Genomic DNA, 25,330 nt, shown 5'->3' on the forward strand with positions numbered 1-25,330 from the left:
ACAGATGGAGTATCTGTGAAACTCAGAAATGAAAGGAGCATGAGTCTCATCTCTGTTCAGGGTTTTTATTGAGGATTGTGGTCTGCTGTACATATATACTCTCAGGCATCCAGGAATCAGTTAGAATAAAGATAAGGGCCCAGGTGTTATTCGTTGGAGCCAGAGGGTCTTGGCCTCAAAAAAATCCAGTGTTAATGGTCTGAAATATGCACACGATAGCTTTGAACAGTCATTCTCATCTGGTCTTTCCTCGGATGTTATCTATTCTAAAGAAATCATTAACTCTTTGTCCTTTACAAGGGAGACATACACTATTTGCATTCTGAGGCATGTATAAAGTGGAGGTGCACATCCTAGCAAGAACAGAAGCAGGGAAAGAACAAAAGCCATGTTTTTATGGAGTCATTCAGTTTTCCTATCACACAACCACAAGAATTTAAACTTTTTATACTTCTGTTTCTCTGTTAATCTTAAAATGCTTAATGCAGAGTCTGCTTTTAGGCAAACAGGGTGAGCAACAGAATGTAGAAAGGGCCTGGAGCAACCTCTCACTGAATACAGACAGGCTGACCAGCCAAACCACACAAAAATATCCATTGGCCCTAATAACCAATGGGCTACTTACAACCAGGCATAGTCACCAAAAAAGAGAAAATTCCCTAAGTTGCACACCTCACCTTCCCCCTTTAAAAACAGCCTCCACCCACTGCCTCTATGCAGACAGTCTCTTCTTTGCTGTCCTGCTCATTCTGCTGTTGCAGTGTAGTCACTAAACTCTCAGGTTCTGGCTTGGGTGAATCCTTTTATCACCCCCCGTCACTGACTTCCAACTGATCATTGTCCCACATTAAGAGAGACACCACACTTAATATAGGTGTGGATATAATATAGGTCTTAATATAGGTCTGGATCATCCTTATGACCACCTAATAATAAATTTCAACATGCACATCACCTTTAAATTTATTAAATAATTATTACCATATCAATTATTTGGGGTTGGTGTGAGGAAATAAGTGGACTTAATGTGTAAATACTGCTTCTCAGTATTTCCAGAGGGATGAAAGCGTAACAGATTCATGGGGCTCTACAGCAAAGAGGGTTTTTCAGTATTTCAAACAGGAAACTAGAGGGAAAATTAAGAAAAGTCTAGTCAAAGCTGAATCTGCCATTTATTGAGGCTGACAATGTTGGCAGGTACTGTGATAAACATCTTACATCATTTGTCACATTTAATCTTTACAAAAACCCTATGAGATCCATATTGGTATCCATTTCTACAAATGAGGAAACTGAGGCTTAGAGAGGTAGGGTCAGACAACTAGAAAACGGGCAGAGCTAAGATTGGGACGACTCAAGACTAACTTCAAGTTTATGCTCTGAACTATTAGGCAATACCACCTGATTGAAGTGATTAAATAGTACTTAAGTGCTTTATAAATCCAAAGCCATGTTGTATTATGGCAAGTAGATTATGATAGATTTGTCATTAGTACAGATTTCAATAGATTGGTCTGGAAAACACTGTAGTAATGGCGGTGAAGTCAAATGTAGAGGAAGAGGGAAAAAAAACTTATTACTAAGTATCCCTAGCAGTGTTAGTAATAATTCCTTCTATTGACATGGACATTCCAAATAAGTATTAATATCTCATGAAAACCAAGGTGTCAGGGAACTGCTTTGCTACTAAATCATTTGTCTGTTTTAAGTTCAACATTTTTAGTTCTTAAAACCATGTTTGAGTGTATGTTGGATATTGTTGTTTGGATTTCTTTGAATGAAGGAGGTTATGATCTTAAAAGAGAAATAGGACCCTCATAATAAAAAAAAAAATTATCATTGATTCATTCAAGGAACCATATGAAGATGTTCTAACAGGATTAAAAGGGGTATAAAAGATTTACTACCTGAAAATTTATCCAATTCAAATTCCAGAAACTACTTTTCTTCATTTTCCCAAAACATTTCTTTTAAATAGTAGCTGGCATTTTGCATTTAATAAGAGTTGGTTTAAAAAATAACGACACTTGATCAAAAGGGGCAGAGAAATGAGTTGCTGAATACTAACAATAGAGAGGAAGATGAATAACAAATGATGTCAAAGATCTAAAATGATGATATAGGTCATTAAGAAGTGAAATTAACTTACTAGAAATAAATTAACATAAACCTTTGCTGTACTATTTGTGTGAAATTTATAAAATAAAAATCAAGGCAGAGGAGAGAAGAGAGAGATCTCTTTCCATGGTCCACTACACAAATTCTCCTCTAATTCTCAGTTCACAGAAGCCAAATAATAATATTTTGTCTAATGACTTCTATCACTACTATATTTACTCTACTTGTTCAACATTTGCATCATTCTGAGACTTTCTTTTAAATTACGATAGCACACACATACACAAAAGGCATTAATTTTCCAATTGCCTTTCACTGGCAGGTACTTAAACAGGAAAGAGAAGTTATCACAATTGCGTTCGGATAGTTTTGACCCTCTCTAGTCTTCGTAGAAAGCGACGAAGGTATCCGCTTCCCCGGAGTTCCCCAAGCCCCGCACCACGGAAACGAAACTGCATCAGACTCCGCCCCACCGTCAGAGAGAGCCAATCAGGGTACAGCCCGGGGTGATCGCGTGTCGGGTGTCATGGCGGCCTGCAGGCATTGCTGCTCGTGCCTCCGACTTCGGCCGCTTTGCGATGGTCCCTCTCGTCTGCCAGGGCGGGATCGGACGCTCACCCAGCTACAGGTGCGAGCTCTGTGGGGTGGCGCGAGGTTCCGATCCGTGGCTGTGGATTTAGGCAGCAGGTAAGGAACAACGTGCGTCCTGTGCCCTTTAACAAGGCGTCCCGTCCAGGCAGCCCGAGGTACATTGATTTCCCAGCCTAGGAATCTGGCAGCGCGGGTCTCATTTACCCCTCTTTACCCCGAACCTAAATGCCAGATTTCTGGCTTTTTTGGATTTGGGGTATGTCTTTCGGGATTTAGTGTATGTCTCCTGGCACCATTCTCCTTCCCGCACTGTTTCAGCCTCGTGTCCTTTGCTTCTCGGTCCTCCTTTTTACCCCTTTCCGGCTCCTTTCTCCAGCTGAGTCAGTCCACCTGACTTTCGTCGCCTTTATTTGCGGACACTCGGACTCTGTAGTGGGAAACATTTCACTTCAGGATATGGAGTTGACAGTGGATGCGTGCGTCATCAAATCCAATTTATTCCGTAAATGCATGGTCAGTATGACCCTGGGTAGGAAGGAAAGGAAAACTTCAATTTATTGAACGCTAGTTACATGATACACGCCTTTTAAACCTGCAGTAAAGGTGCTTTTACCTCATTTCATGGTTCAAACAGAAGCTCAAAAAGGTTAGCTTTTTCAGAGTCACCTACTTTGAGACTATGTGGATTTTGCTTCTCTCCAAGCGCATACTTTTTCCATGAGTCCGTTTGCCATAATTCATGTCTAAAATCTCTTTTTAGGGACGCCTGGGTGGCTCAGTGGGTTAAGCGTCTGCCTTCCCCTCAGTCAGGTCATGATCCCAGGATCCTCGGATTCTCCTTGCTGGGTGGGTGGGGGAGTAGGAAGAACCTGCTGCTCCCCTTGCCTGTGCTCTAGTGCTGCCTCTTTCTCTGACAAAGAAATAAAATCTTAAAAAAAAAAAAAAAAAATCACTTTTTAAAAACAGATTTTTAGAGTAAATGAAATTGCTAATGCTTACTTTATATATCTACATTTTTCATAGGTACTTTAAAATCTTTGACCCTGTGTGTACAAAACCCAAAAATCTGCCACTGATTACAGGTCTTCCTAACTTACTGAATGACTGATCCTGAACAAGTTACTTTTTTGTCACAAAATGAGACTGGCCTAGGTCAAGGGTCAATTTTTTCTGTCAGGGGCCAGATGTAAATACTTTAGGCTTTGCGTGCTGCATACTGTCATATATTGGTGTATGTTTACAAACTCTTTAAAAATGTAAAAAAGAAAAGAAAGAAATAGCTGAAAGTCTGTACAGAAACAGGCTATATACTTTGTTGATCCCCAGACTAGATGACCTCTAAGGCTCTTTCCACCTCTGGCATTCTCTGATTCTGATTTTTTTTTTTTTTTAAGATTTTATTTATTTATTTGACAGAGAGAGATCACAAGCAGGCAGAGAGGCAGGCAGAGAGAGAGAGAGGGAAGCAGGCTCCCTGCTGAGCAGAGAGCCCGACTCGGGACTCGATCCCAGGACCATTAGATCATGACCCGAGCCGAAGGCAGCAGCTTAACCCACTGAACCACCCAGGTGCCCCTCTGATTCTGATTTTTTGAGGGAGAAAATCTCTCTTCCATTTTTCAGTAACGTATCATTCTTTGAATAAATGCCTCAGAACAAACACCTGCTATGCAATAAACAGACTTTTTTTTAACAGACTCAAAGCAATGGTAGTAGCCCCTGCTTCCCAAATTTTCCATAATCTACTTTAAATATTTCATTTATCAGTAAACCTGGATCTCTTGTAGTTAGTTCTTGAACCTGTGTCATATGTTGCAACAACTAGATTCCTACATATCATACCTTCTGGGTAAATCAATTCTTTCATCTTTGTATTAGGTGTTTTGTTTTTTTTTTTTTTGCAACATTTATTGAATTTGACTACTATATGCCATTCACTTTATACTCATTACCATGTGTATTATATACAGCGCTTTAGGAAACTATATACTATTGTGTTTTTCAAATGCTGTACTTAATACTCAGAGTAGCCTTTGAGGCAACTGTTTAATTTTCAGTTCAACAAGCTTTTATTGAGCATCTGCTGTGTACAGGGCACTGTAGATACAGATTCTGATAGGGAGTAAGATAAACACAGCTGCTAGGAAAATCACTGTGAGAGAGGTGTGAATGGGGTGCCAAAGGAGCACAAAGGCATTTCTATCCCACCCTAAATCTTGTCATGGGAGGTGAATCTTGAAGGGGGAGGAGAAGGAATTAGCAAGGAGAAAGTGGAAGTGCAATTACAGGCAGGTGACAGTGCTTTTGAGTAACTACAAATAACTCACTGTGTATGAAGCAATAGGTGAAATGTGAATTTAGCATCAAAGGAAGGCCAAGTGACAGGCAGAGGCTGAATCCTAAAGATATTTGGGGGTTTTGTTTGTTTGTTGTTGTTGTAGTGAATTTTTTTCATTGGAAGTTGGATTCTACAGTTACATTCTACAGATGTTTCTTTCTTTCTTTTTTTTTTTTTTAAAGATTTTATTGTTTATTTGACAGAGAGAGAGATCACAAGCAGGCAGGGAGGCAGGCAGAGAGAGGAGGAAGCAGGCTCTCCACAGAGCAGAGAGCCCGATGCAGGGCTCGATCCCAGGACCCTGAGATCATGACCCGAGCCGAAGGCAGCGGCTTAACCCACTGGCGCCCTTCTACAGATGTTTCTAAAAATGTTTTTTTAGAACATCTCTCTCCCTGGAGTTGTACTTCCTGTGGCAGCTGACTCTGTTCAAACTTCTCATCGTTTTTCCACGTTTTTCCCACCCTTCTTCCCACCAATAGAATCTCACTACTCATCTTAATCCTTTTTATTTAATGTTTTCAAGTATTTTTTTTGTATTAGTTATTCATTCACATTAGGTAAACATTCACATGGCTCAACATTTTAAAAGGCTCAGAAATCTCCTTCCGTAGCCACCCAAAGGCCTGTGTGTTATCAATCGTGTCTGTATCTGGAGATATTTTACATGTAAAATACTGAAGAGTAAATTGATGAGGTAAAATCAATATATATAAAAGTAGTAAGTTTGCACCAAAAACAGAACTAAAAGTGCATGAACAGGAAAAGTTACATAGGTCAGTTAACACCAGCTGAGATCATGAGATATAATGAAAAGTAACCGCCTGGTTCTCTGTGTAATATAAATTGTATATACCTGGGAGAAAAACAGTTCAAATCAGGGCAATCACCAAGTTAGGACCATAGGACTATCTGGTGGGTGCGCTAGGAACCCTACTGAAGACACTGAGTAGACTCAACAAAGGGAACAAAGAAGGCAGGAGAATGTGGTGTTTGAATAAATATATAAATCCAAGTGTTGTTTGAATAAGCATATAAATGGAAGTGTACATGTATGAGAATATCTAGGGGTACTGCAGGCCTATTTGTTTTTCTCACTGGTTCAATCAGTTCCCACTGTAAATAGGTCAGCTGTAGAAGCTTAACAGTGTTTCCTCAGCTTCACTTCTCTGCCTGCTGATAAAATTGGGAAGGGCTGCTTAGCAGAGGAGTGGGTCACGTACTCCTTGCCTCAAGCTTTTTATGTGTGCTCTCTTTGGTACACTGCTGGTCCCTGCATAGGTGGGGCCATGTGACTGCTGTTCACCAGTGGAACCTAATAAAAAGTGATATATGTCATTTGCAGACTGAAGTATTTTATTCCAGTGATGCTTACCATTATTCAGAAAGAACCCATGTTCTTAACCTCTGTTCTCTACTGCCTTCTTTTGGTCCCCTGTACAAATTATATCTCCATTAAAGAATAAAGACTTATTATCACTGAGGATATGCAAAAGAATATGCCACCGTGGGCAATCTCAAAAATTCTGGGTCCAGATCCCCATTAATGGAATAGAACTAGAGCTTTCACAGCTCCTCTTCACGGTCTTGGGGTCACGTCAATTTACTTTAGAGAATACTCCCCTTTCTTTCACAGGAATCACTCAATTTACATTTTTGGATGAAATGCCAATTCCTTTTAGGTCTTGAGAAGTACTGGTAGCATATTCTTACTCCAGAGTAAACAAAATTTCAAGACCGCAAATTTACATTTTACACATAAAACCTTGATACTGATTTTAGCTATAGGTTGGTGGGACTTCGCTTGAGTCTACACTATGTGACTGGCTCTGAGCATCTCATTCCCTCCACATACTATGCCAGCTCAAGCCTTATCTCTGCACTTCCTCATTCCATCTATCAGGGTAGACCCGTTTTTATTGTAGGCTGTCATCACAACATCTGTGTTGAACAGTAACAGAAATCCATCTAGAATTTCTCAGATATTTCTTGTGGTTAAAATCAATTTTTCAAAGTTATGATTGAGTACAAGTATACATGCTTTTTTTTTTGCTTTCAATTTTAACAAAATGAGTCTATCTGAATAGATAAATATGCTTTTCATGAACTAAGGCTTCTGACAGAAGTGTTTAATGGGTAGAAATATTGAGTTATCTCTTTATCCCTTTTGCATATGAAGGAGAGGGTGGGCAGGGCATTAGCATGTGCGTATGTGTGTATGTATGTGTATTCAGCACTGGACCATGATAGAATGTTTCTGAAGCAGGCTTCATAGGACAGAACATCTTTCTCGGTATCTTCAGGAGTCACTGAGTTGGTTTGGCTTCACAAAATTCTTATGAATTTTGGTTTTTTTAACAAATTTTGCTGATCTGTTTCAAGCCTTAAGTAACCTCTTTTTGTACTCTGCAGAAGCTGGGGAATAAGGCTGATAATACCACCTATTTAATATCTATAAAGACCACTTTGTTAATATATAATTTCCATACTGTACAATTTACCCATTTAAAATGTACTATTCACAGTGTTGCAGCCATCACCACAATCAATTTTAGGACGTTTTCATCACCCCCAAAAGAAATCTCAGGCCCATTAGCAGTAACTTCCCATTTCTACCCTATCTCCATAGCCCCAGGCAGCTACTAATCTAGAGAATTTTTGTCTCTATGGATTTGCCTCTTGTGAGCATTTCATAAAATAGAATCAATGGTGTTTGGTCTCCTGTGAGTCTTCTTTCATTTATTATGTTTTTTTTTTAAAGGTTTGAAAATTCTTTTTTTTTTTTTTTTTAAGATTTTGTTTATTTATTTGCCAGAGATTGCGAGAGAGCACAAGCAGGTGTGAGAGGCAGAGGCAGAGGGAGAAGCAGCCTCCCTGCTGACCAAAGAACCCTATGTGGGACTTGATCTCAGGACCCTGGGATCTTGACCTGAGCCAAAGGCAGATGCTTAAATGGCTAAGCCACCCAGGTGTCCCCAGTTACTATGTTTGTAAGCTATATCCATGTTGTAACACATAGCAATACTGCATTTTTTTTTGAAGATTTATTTATTTTTAGAGAGAGGGAGAGATAAAACACAAGAGTCGGGGAGGGGGAGAGGGAGAATATCTTTCAAGCAGACTGCCTGTTGAGTGAGGTGCCTGATTTGGGGGAGGGGGTTGAGAGGGCTTGATCCCATGACTCATGAGATCACAACCTGAGTGGAAACCAAGAGTTGGGACACTGAACCAACTGAGCCATCTAGGTACCCCAATACTTCCATTTTTTAAATGGCTTAATAATATTCCATTGTATGCACTGAGACCACATTTTTTTTGTTCATTCATCAGTGGATATACATTTTGATTGTTTCCATTTGGGAGCCATATGAATAATGCTGTGGCTATGAATGTTCCTATGCAAATTTTTGCATGGACATAAAAAGTTTTAATTTCTCTTGGCATTTGCTTTGGAGGAGAATTGCTGGATCATTTGGCAACTTATGTGTTTAACCTACTGAGGAACTGCCAGATTATTTCGCAAGGGAGATGTACTATTTTATATTTCCACAAATACTGTATGAGGGTTCTAGTTTCTCCATAGCCTCACCAACACTTGTTATTGATCTGTTTTACTACACATCATAGTAGATGTGAAGTAATATCACATTATGGTTTTGATTTGCATTTCCCTATGTACATGAGCATATTTTCATGTACTTAACTGGATATTTAGTAAATTTTCTTTGTATATAGACTTCTATTCAAATCCTTCACCAATTTTAAAATTAGGTTGGTGTTTTTATTTGGTTATAAGTATTCTTTACATATTCTAGATACAAGTCCCTTGTTAGATATGTGATTTGCAAATATTTTCTTTTATTCTGTGGGTTTTCTTTCACTTTCTTGATATCCCTTGAACCAAGAAAATTTTTAATTTTGATAAAGGACAGTTTATTTTTCCTTCTGTCACTTGTGCTTTTGATGTCATATATAAGGCATTGTCTAACCCGAGTTTATGAAGATTTACTCCTATGTGTTTTCCTAAGAATCTTTACTCCTATGTGTTTTCCTAGCTCTTACATTTAGGTTCATACTACATTTTGAATTAATTTTTATTTTTAGTATGAGGAAGGAGATCCAACTTTATTAACTTGTCTGCATATGGATACCTAGTTGTCTCAGCACCACTGGTTGTAAAGGCTATTCTTCCCCACCTCCACCCCACTGACTTGTCTTGGCACCATTGTTGAACATGAATGTCTTTGCAGGACAATATTTATATTTTGTCCTGAAAGTATTAGGGATACTTCAAAGGATTTTAAGTAGAGAAATGATCTTATTTGTCTGTCAAAAGGCTACTTTTATCAACAAGGGATGAGAGACTAAATGAAGGTTATAAATGGGTATTAATATTTAAGAACAACTTCTCTACCCCCAAAGTATTTAATCTTTCATTCAGATTTCTCCTGTGCCTTCTTTATTTTTCCTTAAGTAGCTCTTAAATTCCCTGGTACTTTTAATAACAATTGTGAACTCTATCCCTTTTTTAACTTGTTTTTTGCTGGGTGGGGGCCTGTGTGGCTTGGTTCTTCTGTTAGAATCTTTGATTATTTTATACTGAACTGCGATTTGTATTGATGACCTAAGTCCTTTTGTAATGAATTTTTATTTTTAAACAGAAAACTAGAAATATCCTCTGGAAAGCTGGCCAGATTTGCAGATGGCTCTGCGGTAGTACAGGTAAAAAGTCCAGATTTTTAAATTTTCATCTTAAAAATGCTTATGGAGACCGCTCCTGACTATCTTTACAACATCATGTCGCTTATTAGAATTGTGGTACTGTAAGCCATTTCTGGTTTCAGAACCATTCCAGAGAACCAGGGAGTCAGGGGGCTGGATTTACTAAGTGACTTAAGATATGTTTGAAACTTGGGCTTCTGTTTTGTTCTGATAATAAATTCTGTAATACTACTCTAGAGAAAGTGATTTTACTATTTTCTTTAATTGTGATAAGTGAGAAATTTTTCTTTGTACGTAGCCTAAATTTCTTCTTAAGTAGTAGAAAATACGATTGCTTGTGACTAAGCATATTAGCCTTTTCTTGATCTCATAGAAGGGATCAAGATTTGACTAGTGATGAATTATTTTCATTTTAATTGTGTTCATGGAATAACAGTTCTCTTCCCTTGTATTTAACTGGAGCAAGGATTCACTCACTCACTACTTAGATGTTAATGTCTGTTTTTTAAGGAATTTGCCTGTGTTGTTATTTATGTTTAAGTCAGGTGACACTGCGGTGATGGTCACAGCGGTCAGTAAAACAAAACCTTCACCTTCCCAGTTCATGCCTTTGGTGGTAAGTATTTGTTGATTTATCTGAACAGTAATATGGCATAAATGTAGAGTTTGTAATATTTTTGTCTAATGTCTAACGAATACACAGTGTAAACTTCATACAACAAAGGATTTTCTTTTGTAGTTTGAGTCATTAAAAGAATTTAGACTGACTGCTTCATAATCAATTCTCATATTAGTAGTAAGCTGCTTTGAAATGGCCAGGTTGATAAGAACAGTGAAATGCATGAAGATTTTGATGTTGAATAGCAGTGAATTCATTGCTCTCATAGGTTTCCCTTCAGTATGAGTTTGCAAGTATATGTTTGGTGAGAAGAAAGGAGTGCTTTAGGAGTTTATGGCTTTTTTCTGTTATGAAAACAGAAATGCAATTTTATGTAACAGAGTTGACACAAAAAAGGGAATGTTTTATTTGACCAGAATAAGCCACTGTGGGCAATAATAAGGCTGTGTAGTTTACTGCTAAGTGGAAGACTTTTTAAAAATCAGTTTACTGAAATATTTCTATCACAGTTTTCCCTTCACAAAGAGATATGAAATGCTAAAAGTAAATAAAATATCCTTATTTCTTAATCTGGACCATGTTGTTAGCAACCTCAGGATAATTAGTACATATACAGTGGTTCTTGGGGAATAGTTTGTTGCCATAAAAAGGAGTCAAATGAACTTCATTTTTTTTTTTTTTTTATACTATCTCAGGTTGACTATAGACAGAAGGCTGCTGCAGCAGGTAGAATTCCCACAAACTATCTCAGAAGAGAGATTGGATCTTCTGATAAAGAAATTCTTACAAGTCGAGTAATAGGTAAGATAGTAAGATAAAGGCATTAACTCTGTTACACCTGTGTTAGTATTTCTTCTATCTATATTTACAGTTCTCTTAAATTTTCTTCCATTACATTAACACTACCTGAGATTATTTACTTTTTATATCCCCTCACTCAGATATGGGCTCCAGCAAAGAAAAAACTGTTTATTCACTACTGAATCCTGGGTACTTGTTATACTACCTGACACAGAATAGGCATTCAATAAATATATGTCAATGAAATGAATGAATCTCTATTGAGCATATAAACTCTGTGGCTCTTGCCCCTACTGTTCAGTTCAGTCTATCCCTAGTATTCATTTTCATATTCATCGCAGTAAATTTTGAAAGCATTATATTCATCAACTACTGAAATAAGGCCCACAATCTTTCAAATCTTTGACATCCTTAATATTGTGGGATCATTTGAGTTTATAGCTCTTCTATAAGGAAATGGTTACTTTGTGTAAATTTATATGCATTTTTCAGACATAAAATACCAAGGAAAGATTTCTTTTGGTCTCTTGCTGGTCTTAAGTCTCTTTACTTGGCTTATATATGTAACTAATGCCTATGGAACCAGGATGAAAAACTGCTCCCCAGTTTTAGACTTGTTTGTTGTGCCCTGCTAGTTTTTTGTTACTAGGACAGGATATACATTAATTGAATCATTGACATTTATCTATGACCCCTTCAGCAAATCAGCCCAAGGAAATTTTTTTTTAATATACTGAACAGCTAGCTATATTATTTTTCAGCCTGATGTTTAATAGGAGAAAAAGATAAACTGTAAAGCAACTCTTGTCAGTACTATTTAGTGTCTTTTTTTTCTTTTGGCAGATCGTTCAATTAGACCTCTCTTTCCAGCTGGTTACTTTTATGATACACAGGTATATTCTGCTTTAGGTTTATTTGTTTCTAAATCAATAAAAAATTAATGAATTTCTATAATACTTCCTAGGCTAAACATTAGAACACAAAATAAGAATTTTTGGTAATGCTATTTTATATTAAGCTAATTTTTTAAAACATTAATAATTTTAAAAATTAATACTTATTCAGTGTCATTTTGAGTTGATACCTGAATAATGAGTAGGAGTTAGTCAACCTACGAGTGTGGGGGAAACATTCTGAACAGATGGAATGGGAAGCACAAAAGCCCAAAGGCAGGAAACAAACTGGTGATTTTTAAAGTTTAGAGTAATTGAGGAAGGAGGGGACAGACCCTTCAGACCCTGTTGTCATATTAGTGTCAGAGGCTAGGACAATTGATACAAACTAGTCTTTACTACCTATTTTACTGGGTCCTCTAAACTTCTACTTTATTATATTTTGGTATTTTTGTGAATATTATTCTCTTTCAGAATAATGACCCATATTTTAATAAACTTCTACTTGTTTCATAAAAATAAATATGCTTTGCAGATACGCCTTTGCAAGGATGTCACTGCCTCAGTAGTTTTTTTTTCTTTTTTTAGTTAAGTTGTTTTCTTAAGTACATGACATAGGCATATTATTGCAGTAGAAAGGAATTCATCATTTTGTTTTCTATATGCTGAGCAGAAAACAATATTTTTTATGTAATAGAAATAGCTAACATTTACTGAATATTTTCAACATGCCCAGTATTGTAAATGCTTTACAAATATTATTTCCTATAATTTTCAGAAAACCTTTTAAGAAAATGCTATTATTTTTCCCTTTTAAAAATGAGAAACTTTTGAGGCTTAAGTAATTTGCCATAGTCAACCATGTATTTAGTTAAATGATAGCCAGAAATAAGGGGTTTGACTACAAAGCATATGCTTTTAAACACATAGGGCTCCTTTATGTTAGACCAAGATTTAGCCAAAATGATAGTCCTCCTAAATCAAGTAGATTTTTTTTAAGTACTCTGAATTTTTTCCCTTGTACCAGGTACTTTGTAATCTGTTGGCAGTAGATGGTGTTAATGAACCTGATATTTTAGCAATTAATGGTGGTAAGTATACAAATCAAGATTAAAATTATCATGGTCTTTTTAAAGGAATGAAATCTTTTTACTTCAGTTTTTTTTTTTTTTTTTCTTTTTTTTAAGCTTCTGTAGCTCTCTCATTATCAGATATTCCTTGGAATGGACCTATTGGTAAGTTAAGATTTGAAAATAAAAAACATTATGTTTTTTCTTGAAATACTAGTGAGCGTGCTATAGCAAGAGCATAGATTAATTAGCTCTGACTTATTATCTCATAGGGAGTTTAATTAGATGATATTCTAAGACTCCTTTCAGCTCAAGATATTTTCATTTTTGCCTTAGGTTTTGTTTTTGATAGCAAAATGTTATGGTGTTAGAGACTTTATGTTCCTAGATACTTTGACTTCTTAATTGTCTCTGAGGACTTTTGGTGTGGGGGGGGTGGGGATAGGAAATTGTTATAGTATATGGTCTTTCAGGATAAAACAAATATGTTTATAACTTACATCTCTTACAAATTGTAATCATGAAATATAAAAATGATTCATCAAGTAACTTCTGAATATCCTAAATATCAGATACTAAGTTAAGAACTGAAGGAAGAAAGGCAGTCTAGGAATAGTTCTTGCTTTCAGTGTAAGTAGGGGAAATAAACAAATAATTATTTATGAACAGTATTATAAAGCTATAGTAAAAATGATAGAGAAAGGTATGTTTAGTCTTTGAAATCATGTTGTCAAGGAGGGCTTCTCAGAGTACTCAACATTAAATTGAACCTTAGTAGGATCAAATGGTAAGCATTTGCCTTGGAAAAAGTATAGTCTAGCTTGGGAAAAGAACACGAGCATAATCACAGAAGTATGGAAAAACTAATGTATCTCAGCAGCACAGTATCTAGTGAGGCTAGGTAGGGTGAGGTAGGATGTTCTATGGGCCTTAAAAACCATAGTAAAAATATGGATTTTATTATAGTCACAATTAAAGATAGGGATCAAAGCTATCACTGGGATAGTGTCTTGAAAACAGACTTTTTATTACACAACTGCCAGTATTTTGATGTATTTTAGGGGCAGTGAGAATAGGAATGATCGATGGAGAATGTGTTATTAATCCAACACGGAAAGAAATGTCTTCTAGTACTTTAAATTTAGTGGTTGCTGGAGCACCTAAAAGTCAAATTGGTAAGTAATTTAAGTAGTACATTTGTTCTGGATTTTAAGTGTAAGTTCTGGTTTCTTAAAAATGCATTTATATTCTTCTATGTATGTGTATCTTGTCACTTAACCATAAAGATTTTTGTTCTGTTTTATTGCTGTCCTATTTTGGTGGTGCTCTTGCTTCATATCAAACAATACCTGAAATTACAGAATGCGATACAGCCTGAAATTACAGAATGTGATATATCCTTGGCTGGCTCAGTTGGTTAAGCATCTGCCTTTGGCTCAGGTCATGATACCAGGTTCCTGGGATTGAGTCCTGTATCGGGCTCCTTCCTCAGTGAGGAACCTGCTTCTCCCTCTGCCTGCTGTACCCCTGCTTGTGTGCTCTCTCTGACAAATAAAATCTTAAAGAAAAAAAAAATTAGAATGTGATATAATTTTACTTGAAATATATAAAAATCTTTATTTACCAAGACAATTCTGGTAATTATTTTTAAACTAATAAGCTAGTCTAAAAATTGAATTTCTAAATCTGGTAATAAATTGTTTTAATAGTTTAAATATGTTAATTTATCTAATTCATCATTCAGTGCTTGTTTAATGTCCTTTGAGAAAAAGGTGACCTGTTTCTGCAAGGTAGAAAATTTGTAAGAAATGCACTGACCATAGGTTACCCTCATTCCTTGTAATAAAAATGTCATAACTGCATGAATGAAAATTGGCCCGGTTCTCGTAAAAGAGAATTGGCTTTGACAGTAGAATGACCTGTATCTGAAACTTAGCAGCTGTCACACAGTTAACTGTGTAACCTTGGAGAGATTAATTAAGATCTTATCAGTTAATTTTACTTTGTGGTATTTGATGTCTAGGACTTTTTGAAATGGGATCTTCTGATATGGGAATATTTTGATAAAATGTAAACTATTAAGCTTTTAGTACTTTTATGTACAGTTAACATGTGAAACACATTTCGAGCTTCTTTTGGAATATTAGTCAGTGATGGAAATAGAATAAGGACTCTAGGGTAGTTAAAACATATATAAGAGGAGTTGTACATTATCTACATATTAATTAGGGTTTATGTTGTTAAATTAAATAATGGGGGGACCAAGACAATTATAGTGGCTCCATGATATCTTTTTTTTTGTAAAGATAATATATTTTTTAAAAGATTTTATTTATTTATTAGACAGAGACAGTGAAAGAGGGAACACAAGCAGGGGGAGTGGGAGAGGGAGAAGCAGGCTTCCCTGTGAGCAGGGAGCCTGATGCGGGCCTCAATCCCAGGACCCTGGGATGATGACCTGAAGCCAAAGGCAGATGCTTAATGACTGAGCCACCCAGGCGCCCCAGTAAAGGTATTTATTACAGACTACATACACATGTGTGCATGCATGGGCCAGTGTGGGGAGGTGCAGAAGGAATCTCAAGCAGACTTCATGCTGAGTGGGGAGCCGTCCAGGGGCTTGATCTCACGAGCGTAAGATCATGACTTGAGCTAAAATAATCAGTTGTACGCTTAACCAACTGAGCCATCTAGATGCCCCTGGCTCCATGATACCTTAAGAAATCTAGATTCCTTCCAGCTTTCTGCTCTGCTCTCCTCAATGTGTGGCCTTCAACTTCATGCTTATGAACTTGCTTTTGGAGCTCTGGCCAACTTAACCTGACCTATAGACTAGAGGGAAAAAAAGGAGGGGAGTAACTAAAAGGTGTATTCCACCTGAGTAAGTCATCTTCCCTTTCAAGGTGCTTTACTAAAGACCTCATATAGCGATTTTCACTTTCACTTACATCACACAGAACTATAACACATGACTGCAATCTTGATTACTGGAGAAACAAGGAAATGATTGTTGGACTCGAGCTCCAGAAGATGAGATTCTTACTGTGGTAGGCTATCACAGTGTGGAGAGAACATTCCAAAGATTTGGGGAAGCCATGAATAACAGATGACCCTTAACATATTTGAGCATCCCAGAAAGGGCCTTGAGCAGAGTACTGGTTCACTGTCTCAATTTACTTGGTCTGCATGAGAAATTTATTTTTGCTTAAAGTTATAGTGCTCATTACTTTCACTTAGTAAATTGATTTGGCTACTTTACAGGGTTGTTGTGAAGATTAGAGTCAGGGTTTGTAAAGTGCCAAGCATAATACCTAGTTACCTAATAGGCATACTGTTAATACCTGCTGTTATCATGAAGACACAGAAATAAACTTGCTTCTGAATGGCCATAAATAAATAGCCTCTACCTGCCTTAGACTGAAGCCCTCTAATTTTATGGGGATGTTGGAGGAATGCACTGAAGATCTTTGTTGCAACTGTGGCATGCTGTAAAAACCCCATAAGCAACTTCTAGCTTGCCCTTCTTACCTCTTGCTCTCTAGATGGACGAATTAGACTCTAGAGACTGCATAAAGCATCAGAAGGTTGTTTTGACTTCATGTTCATGTGTCAAACTTAATATTGGGCCCAAGTCCAATACCATCACTATGGAACTTATGGGATAGAAAAATACAAAAAAGTAATTGCTGCCATATCATTATTAAAATATTTAGTAATCCAACAAATCTTTGGAATAAAGCCTAAAAAACAAGAATAATTTCTTCATGCGGTTGGCTGCTAGATGACTTCAGCACCATTCTGCACATTCTGCTTGCTTTCAACTGGTACACTTAATATCACTGATCTTTCTATTTATGCTAGGATATAATTTAGGAAACAGTATACCAGTAACTATTTAAGAAGAAATTTGTATCTAGAATTCACAGTTTTCAACTAATCTCAAAACTCGTTAGGGGTACCTGGGTGGTTCAGTGGGTTAAGGCCTCTGCCTTCAGCTCGGGTCATGGTCCCAGGGCCCTGAGATTGAGCCCCACATCAGGCTTTCTGCTCAGCGGGGAGCCTGCTTGTCCCCCCATCTCTCTCTTCCTACCTCTCTGCCTACTTGTGATCTCTGTCTGTTAAATAAATAAATAGAATCTTTAAAAAAAAAATCTTTAATCTTCAGGTACTGAAAATGGTTAACAGCAGTCATTTAGACAGCACTTTTTTGTGTAAATTTTTGGTATACATGGTGATGCTGTCCAGTAGAACTCTGCAATGAAGTAAATGTTTTATGTGTGATTATGGCTACCGTGTACTTGAAATGTGGCTAGAGTAGCCAAGGAACTGAATTTTTAATTTTACACAGTTTTATCTAAATGCAAAGAACCGTATGGAGCTAGTAATTGCCAAATTGGACAGCACAGATCTATAGATAAAAAAAAACTAAGGAATTTCCTTCTAAAGTATTTTCAAAAATGAATTGCTTTGAAGTCTAATTAGTGAAAACAAAGTCAAGGAATATTGATTTCTTTACCATATTATTTCTTTCATATTTTCTTTTAAATCAACTTATTGAGGCATAATTTACATACATCAAATGGATTTTTAAAAATCTCCAGTTTAATTCTGCGAAAAGTGAGGGAGGATGTCATGGGAATACTGATAAGAAGAAAAATATAAGTATAATCATGGTATCATTGTGCCAGAAAAGCTGCTTTACGCCTCAAATGAAGTACTGAAACCTGACCTTGTCTTACCCTCCTCCATTTGTAATATAGTCATTTCAATATTCCTCTACATTTAGAACCACAGTAGGCCAAGTTATAATTTTTGCTTTTGCTTCAGCCATCAAACATAATTTAGAAAACTCAAGAGGAGATGGAAAGCATATTGTATTTACCCACATTATTGCTTAGCAGTACTTTTTCTTCCTGATAGTCCATGGTTTCTTTTTTTATTTTTTCTGTTTAGAGAATTTCCTTGAGCCATACTTTTAGGGTAGGTCTGCCAGTAACAAATTTTCTTAATTATCTAAGAGTCTCAATTCATTCCTAAATATATATTCCTTCATTCCTTTATTCTGTAAATATTTTCACTGGGCATAGGATTTTGGGTCAACAGTTCTTTTCTTTCAACACCTAAAATATAATATGCCAATCCCTTCCAAGCTCCATGGTTTCCAATGATAAGTCTAATATTTTAATTGCTTTTTCCATATGGGTGAGGAGGTACTTTTCTCTGGCTGGCTTCAAGATCTTTTTGTCTTTGGTTTTCCAAAGTTTAATTAGGATATGTCTCTCCTTGGGTTACCCTGTTTGGGGTTTACTCAGCTTCTTGAATCTGTGCATTTATGTCTCTGCCAAATTTGTAGAGTTTTCAGCTATTATTTTTCCAGGACTTTTCAGCCTGCCATCTTTATACTCTCTTTCTGGAACTCCATGACACAATGTTAGATCTTTTGTTTTAGTTTCACAGGTCAGCTTCAACTGACTGTTGAAATTCCAATATAAAATACAAAGCACAAAAGATTTTTTTCATTCTAGATTAGACCTAAAAGCTTTACAAGTGATGATTAGATAATAATAAATCTTAATGACAACATTATGTGGTTTTAATATTAAATATGATAGTTACCATCACATCTGTGCATTGCATGATGTTTAACTGTACAAATTGAGGAGGGCCAAAAATGACACATGAGGAGGCAGGAATCTAGCAGAAAACTGCCTGGCAGAAACCAAAGCCAAACCTGAATAGCAGATATTACTGGAAGTGACACTGGGAGCCAGAATTGCTACTTGGCGCTTCCCTCCTTTATACAGGAGTTTTACTATCGCAAAACCATAAAAGCAGCTTTTTTATGGGAGTAGTAACAGTCCTCTAGTTGGTTTACTTGACACAGTATCATGACAAAAGATTTCCCCCCACCTGTGCAAGCATTAGACAATGTGACAATGAGAGAATTGAGTAGGAGGTCACATCAAATAATTGTTAAACAGAAAACATTGGGATGCCTGGGTGATTCAGTCAATTAAGCAGCTGCCTTTGGCTCGGGTCATGATCCCAGTGCCCTGGGATTGAGTCCCACATCAGGCTCCTTGCTTGGCAGGGAGCCTGCTTCTCCCTCTGTCTCTGCCTGCCACTCTGTGTGCCTTTGCCCTCTCTCTCTCTGACAAATAAAAATAAAATCTTAAAAAAAAAAATTCACTGGATTCCTACTTTATTGATATTTTTAAATTTCATTTTAAGTATGTATTAAAAATGCAGCTTTAAAGATGGAATTTTATGGTATTTGAATTATATCACAAAACTTATTTAATAAATAAGTATGCATAGTTTATTTTGTTTCATTTTTTTGTGAGAAATCTTTACGAAATTGAAAGCTGTAAACCTAATTTCAAGTATTAAGGTCTCTTTATTCATTTACTGCTGTTTACATTTTGGAAGGATGCTGATTCGAAGGAAAGAAATTAAAACGGTTGATATACCATTAATAAGCAAAACTGATCTGTGGTGTTTATGTTGTGTCAAGGTGCTTAAAAATGCTATACTGGTAAAAGATTCAATGGCAATCTTTTTTTCCTCCCTTTAGTGATGATGGAAGCCTCTGCGGAGAACATTTTACAACAGGACTTTTGCCATGCTATTAAAGTGGGGGTAAAATATACCCAACAAATAATTCAGGGCATCCAGCAATTGGTAAAAGAAATTGGGGTTACCAAGAGGACACCTCAGAAGTTATTTACCCCTTCACCAGAGATTGTGGAATACATTCATAAGTAAGAATATCTGTACAAAAGAAAATTTGAAAATCATTACCAGATTTAATTGTAAGCCTAAAAACTTCCCATGGAAGCATGCATGCATTACTTCTTATATGGCATCCTTCTGTTTTCAAAGTGAGCGCCATAAATGCCAGTCTAATGCTTTAAAAAGGGTAAGCCAGTTCTCACTACAGGTGCCTAAGTTTGAGTCTCAAATGAAAAGGGGAGGGAGTTTACTGGTTAAGATTCAGATAATCTGCATATCTGTGTCAAACAAGGAAAAAGAATAAATCATAAGATATTTGAATATCTAAGGAAACAGTTGAGGTTCTTGAAAAGAAATCAAGTATAACCTCCTCTGTATGCCCAGTGCTTAAAACAGTGCCAGCTTATAGGCAGGCACTCAGGAAGTATGAATGAAATTACCAGAAGAGTATTTCATTTTATTTCAAATAAATTGAAAAACTTAATATTTCCCTTAGTATCAGTCTTACAGTCATCAGTCAGTCAGAGACTAAAGAGATGTAAATTGTCCCCAACAAAACAGTTGCCTGCAATAACAGCCAAAGTGGAGAGAATAGAAAAAAAGCAAGAAGTTGAAAAAGAGTGGGGAGAGGGGCACCTGGGTGGCTCAGTGGGTTAAAGCCTCTGCCTTTGGCTCGAGTCATGATCCCAGGATACTGGGATCAAGCCCCATATCGGGCTCTCTGCTCCTCGGAGAGCCTGCTTCCTCCTCTCTCTCTGCCTGCCTCTCTGACTACTTATGATTCTGTCTGTCTAATAAATAAATAAAATCTTAAAAAAAAAAAAAAAAGAGTGGGGAGAGAAAGTTTGTATGTAAGAAAACTCTAAGGTGAAATAAATTGAACAATTAAGAAGGAAGAGCATAGTACCTGTGAGTGATTTACCTGACAGATGAGGAGAAAGAAATTTGGTATATTGTATTATAAATAGTAAACAGATTAGCTGTGCTAAAGAACAATAAATACATTTCTAAAAATTCTTTATGAAATGCTTATTAAATATTTTATCTTACTATTAAGTATTGCAATTTTGTTCATAATAGTATTGTTATACTATTAACATAAGAACTATTATGCTGACATTTATTTTTTGCTTAAAATAGACTCTCCATGGAAAGACTGTATGCAGTTTTCACTGATTATGAACATGATAAAGTAGGTATTTTTGAATTTTGTCTTATATAATTGTTCTGGGAATTCTTTTTTGTCATAATTCACATAATCTGATTTATGAATTTTTATTAAAAACCTCTAAACAGAAAGCTAAGTAAAAGTGTAGTTATTTGCTTCTCCATTCTCCTTTTGTTGATTAATGCAAGTTTTAGGGAAGTGTGTAAATATATTTGAATGAATTAAATAGGTAATATTTCTTATAAATCAATAACTAGCTCTAATCTTTTAAAGAATACTGCCAGTAGAGAAATCTGAGTACTATTACGTGTGTTAATTGTAACAATGTAATTGTTAGCAATTGACAACGTAACGATGTTAATTGTTAAGTGTAAATATAGAAATGTTACATATTTCTATGTATACTGAACCTCATCTCTCTTTTAGATTTCCAGAGACGAAGCTGTTAACAAGATAAGATTGGATACAGAGGAACAACTAAAAGGTAAAATTTGCTTTATTAACTTCAGAGAATCAGTTATTTCCTTGTTCCTTAGTTTTATCTTTGGTAAATAATGATGCATCCCAAGGTTACTGTTAAATTAACTTCTGTGAGGGACACCTGGGTGGCTCAGTCAGTTAGGCATCTGCCTTCAGCTCAGGTCATGATCCAGGGTCCTGAGAGAGACTCACACATCGGGCTCCCTGCTCAGTGGGAAGTCTCCTTCTCCCTCTGCCTGCTGTTCTCCCTGCTTGGCGCTCTCGCTCTCTCTCTCTGAAAAATAAATAAAATTTTTAAAAAAAGTTTCTATAAGGGGACCTGTGTGGTTCAGTCAGTTAAGTATCTGACTTTTAATTTCAGTTTAAGTTATGATCTCAGAATCATGAGGTCAAGCCCCACGTGGGACTCAGCACAACATCCGCTTGAGATTCTCTCTCTACCTCTCCTTCTACCGCCCCACCCCTTGCTCATATGCATGTGTATTTGCTCTTTCTCTCTCTCTTAAATAAATAAATAAAATCTTTAACTTCTGCAAATGTGGTCAGCACTGTACCTGATAGAGTGGGCACCAGTAAAACATTGAATGTGAAATATTCTCAATCTTTTCTGGATCAGATTCTTACACTCTATGATGGAAAACTTTGTATCATGTCATTTGAAAATGTGAAAAATACTCTTTAAAATTCTTGAGTTCTTAATCTGTGAAATTGTAATACTGATAATATCTGGTTTATGGTATTATGATAATAATTATGATAATATCTGGTTTACTTTAAATAGGTAAGTCATCTGCATTTGTACCTGCCACATAACCAAGTATTCAAAAAATGTTGACTGATCCTATTGTGGAATTTTGTAAAATTAAGATTTTAGAGAATTTAGCTCTCTAGAAATTACTAAGCAAAGCATTTTATTATGTAAATATCAGTCACAAACTGAATGTGTACCAAGTATGACATTTAAAGTATAATACTTAAAAATTATTCCTAACAAAGATACATTTCTTAATATGTATCTCTCTCTCTGTCCATTTTTTATGTCCTGGTGAAATTTATATTTAATAAACCAAATGCTTGAGAGAACAGTGCTTAAGGCTTGGTATTAATCAGTTGATAAAGTAGCTTAACATTTAAAAACATAAGCCTAGAAAGGCAGACAAACCTGTATTCGGGTCACAGTTCTATCTGTCACTGCCTGTATGATCTCAGGCAATGTACTTTGTTAAGCCTTTTTTTTCTTCTTTAGAATGGTGGTAATAATAAAATATACTTCATAAGTTGTTAGAAAGATTAAAGGCATTAAAAAAGAAACATGTATAGCACATGGTTCCTGAAAGAAATTAATAAATGTTAACTAAAAAGGCAACAGTAGGGACTTGTAACATACAAAGCAAATTATTTCTCTATTTGCAGACTAAGAGAAAAGTTCCTAAGGCAAAACATTGAAGGTGATTACTCTTAATCTTAAAAGTGTCACTCAGACCTTTTAATAAGATGGCTGGATTTGTTAGTAACATAATACAATAGAGAACTAATAACAAAGCCCTGTTGTTCTGGTAGAAAACAAATTAAGTTCTCAATAACAATATGTTTGAGGTATAATACTTGTGTCTTTCCTACTTGAGAATATTTGATTTGTCTGCTTTGTTTGCTTGAGGACTAAATAGTTCAGCATCAATTCCCTTGGTTTACTACCATAATGAACTGATTTGATACTATGAATTGAAGAGAAATCGTGTCTTCTAAAAAGAGAAAACCTTTGTTTTGGTTTGTCTTTCTTTCTGTAGAAAAATTTCCAGAGGCTGATACATTCGAAATAATAGAATCCTTCAATGTTGTTGCAAAGGAGGTTTTTAGAAGTATTATTTTAAATGAATACAAAAGGTAAATATATCCTTTTTTGATGGAATTGAAGTATGTGCCTCTGTAAGTTGTCTTGAAAGTGGCAACTTGCTCAAAGCAAGGAAATGATTTTTTTTAAGTGAACATTAAAGAATTAGGGTATTTCATAAATGGGTGTCAAAAAATGTGTGGATGTGTCTGACTGTTTCTCTGTGGGACTTGTGGTTCACAACCCTGAATCCACATCAGAATTGCCTTGCAGAACTTCTTTAACAGTAGAAGTGAATGGGTCACAACCTGAGATTGTGATTCAGTGGGATTTAGGGTGGGGATCAGGTATCTGTATTATTTTTTAAAGTTCTTAAATTTCTCAGGTGATACGTTACACAGCTGGAGTTGAGCACTCCTTGGTAGGAATAAGAAATAATGGGTGATATTTCTGATTCTGAACACTGCTTTACATACTTTTTTCCTTTATTACTATAGGTGCGATGGTCGAGATTTGACTTCACTTCGGAATATAAATTGTGAGGTAGATATGTTTAAAACTCTTCATGGATCAGCATTATTTCAGAGGGGACAAACACAGGTAATATATATAAAATGCTGTAGTTATTTGCTGATTCCAGGTTGCTTAATTACATCTCACAGAAGTACATTATGTAGACAGTATAGATTTTTATCATATGGAATTTGTTAACACCTGACTTTTAAAAAAAATATTTTTAACAGCTTTTTTGAGGTATAATTGCCATCCAAGAAAATGCACATATTTAAAGTGTATGTTTAATAGGTTTTCACGTGTATACAACTGGGAAGCTGTCACCAAAGTCAATGAACATACCAGTCACCCCCAAAAGGTTCTTCCTGCCTCTCTATAATCCCTTCTTCCCTGCTCCCCTCCCCTTCCTTAGGCAACTGTTGATCTGCTTTTGTCACTATAAATTGCTTTGCATTTTCTAGAATTACCTGGTATCTTTATCATATATGATATTTTTCTTTTACTCTTGATACACAAAATTGAGTAACTCATACACTCTTTAGTTTTGTTTTTGTTTTTGTTTTTTAAGATTTTTTTTTTTTTTTTTTTTTTGACAGACAGAGACCACAAGTAGGCAGAGAGGCAGGCAGAGAGAGAGAGGAGGAAGCAGGCTCCCTGCTGAGCAGAGAGCCCCTATGGGGGCTCCATCCCAGGACTCTGGGATCATGACCTGAGCTGAATGCAGAGGCTTTAACCCACTGAGCCACCCAGGCGTCCACACTTAGTTTTTAGCATATTGTTTATTTTTGGTCTTTTCAGGGCCCTCATTTGTTTTCTTTATTTAGCCTATGCCTCAGTCCTATTTTTTCCCTTATATTAGCACCTGTGCTCTTATATTCAACATATATGTGTATCCATTGTTTTTTGTATGGTATTTGCTTTATACCTCCTCCTTTTACTCATTATTAATCACTACTTTTAAATTTGCCAGTCAAATTGGTACCAACTGGTATTCCTTGCTTTTGTTTGTATTTCCCTGTGCAGCTGAGGATCTCTTTATATCATAATAAGTCAGTGTCATCACTGTATAAATCATACCCTGGGGGCTGCACACCATTCAGGGCTCTCTTATCACATAAACTTGAGCAATATGATGGCCCTGGTTCGGGTTTGCTCTTTTGTGAATTATCTGGTTGTTACCCTTTTTTTCTTCCTATTTTTAAGTGATTTTTTTTAATGTGTTTTAAACATTAATCCCTTTCAGTAACCAGAATTTGAATATATTATCTCCCTCTTTATCATAAGCCTTTTAATTTGGCTTGTGGTAACCTACTCTTTGTCTAGAGTGAACCTGAAATCTTTAGTTTTGATGTTGCTAATGCTTTCCTTTTTTATTTTGTGATTTGTGTTTTTAAAGTCTTATTTAAGAAATCTTTCCTTACCCCCAAAGTCACAAAATTAGGCACCTAGTTTGT

At 36.1% G+C, this 25,330-nt stretch overlaps 1 protein-coding gene and 1 long non-coding RNA gene across 2 annotated transcripts in view; one reads left to right on the forward strand and one right to left on the reverse strand.

Annotated features, from left to right (window-relative positions):
- The first annotated feature begins 1,955 nt into the window (after positions 1-1,955).
- Positions 1,956-25,330, forward strand: part of PNPT1 (polyribonucleotide nucleotidyltransferase 1) — a 46,688-nt gene continuing 23,313 nt past the window's right edge. The window contains exons 1-13 of the mRNA XM_059406049.1: positions 1,956-2,805; positions 9,709-9,769; positions 10,311-10,385; positions 11,084-11,189; positions 12,033-12,082; positions 13,110-13,173; positions 13,270-13,317; positions 14,214-14,327; positions 19,727-19,913; positions 21,025-21,076; positions 21,479-21,536; positions 23,320-23,416; positions 23,861-23,963. Of these exons, the coding sequence (XP_059262032.1) occupies positions 2,645-2,805; positions 9,709-9,769; positions 10,311-10,385; positions 11,084-11,189; positions 12,033-12,082; positions 13,110-13,173; positions 13,270-13,317; positions 14,214-14,327; positions 19,727-19,913; positions 21,025-21,076; positions 21,479-21,536; positions 23,320-23,416; positions 23,861-23,963 (1,176 nt within the window). The 5' untranslated portion in view covers positions 1,956-2,644. The remainder of the gene's footprint in view (positions 2,806-9,708; positions 9,770-10,310; positions 10,386-11,083; positions 11,190-12,032; positions 12,083-13,109; positions 13,174-13,269; positions 13,318-14,213; positions 14,328-19,726; positions 19,914-21,024; positions 21,077-21,478; positions 21,537-23,319; positions 23,417-23,860; positions 23,964-25,330) is intronic.
- LOC132021542 (uncharacterized) overlaps positions 2,799-25,330 on the reverse strand; it is a 54,651-nt gene continuing 32,119 nt past the window's right edge. Inside the window, exon 6 of the long non-coding RNA XR_009405386.1 lies at positions 2,799-3,234. This is a non-coding gene — a long non-coding RNA (uncharacterized LOC132021542). The remainder of the gene's footprint in view (positions 3,235-25,330) is intronic.

Source organism: Mustela nigripes, chromosome 7 (assembly GCF_022355385.1).
Source record: "Mustela nigripes isolate SB6536 chromosome 7, MUSNIG.SB6536, whole genome shotgun sequence".
NCBI lineage: Eukaryota > Metazoa > Chordata > Mammalia > Carnivora > Mustelidae > Mustela > Mustela nigripes.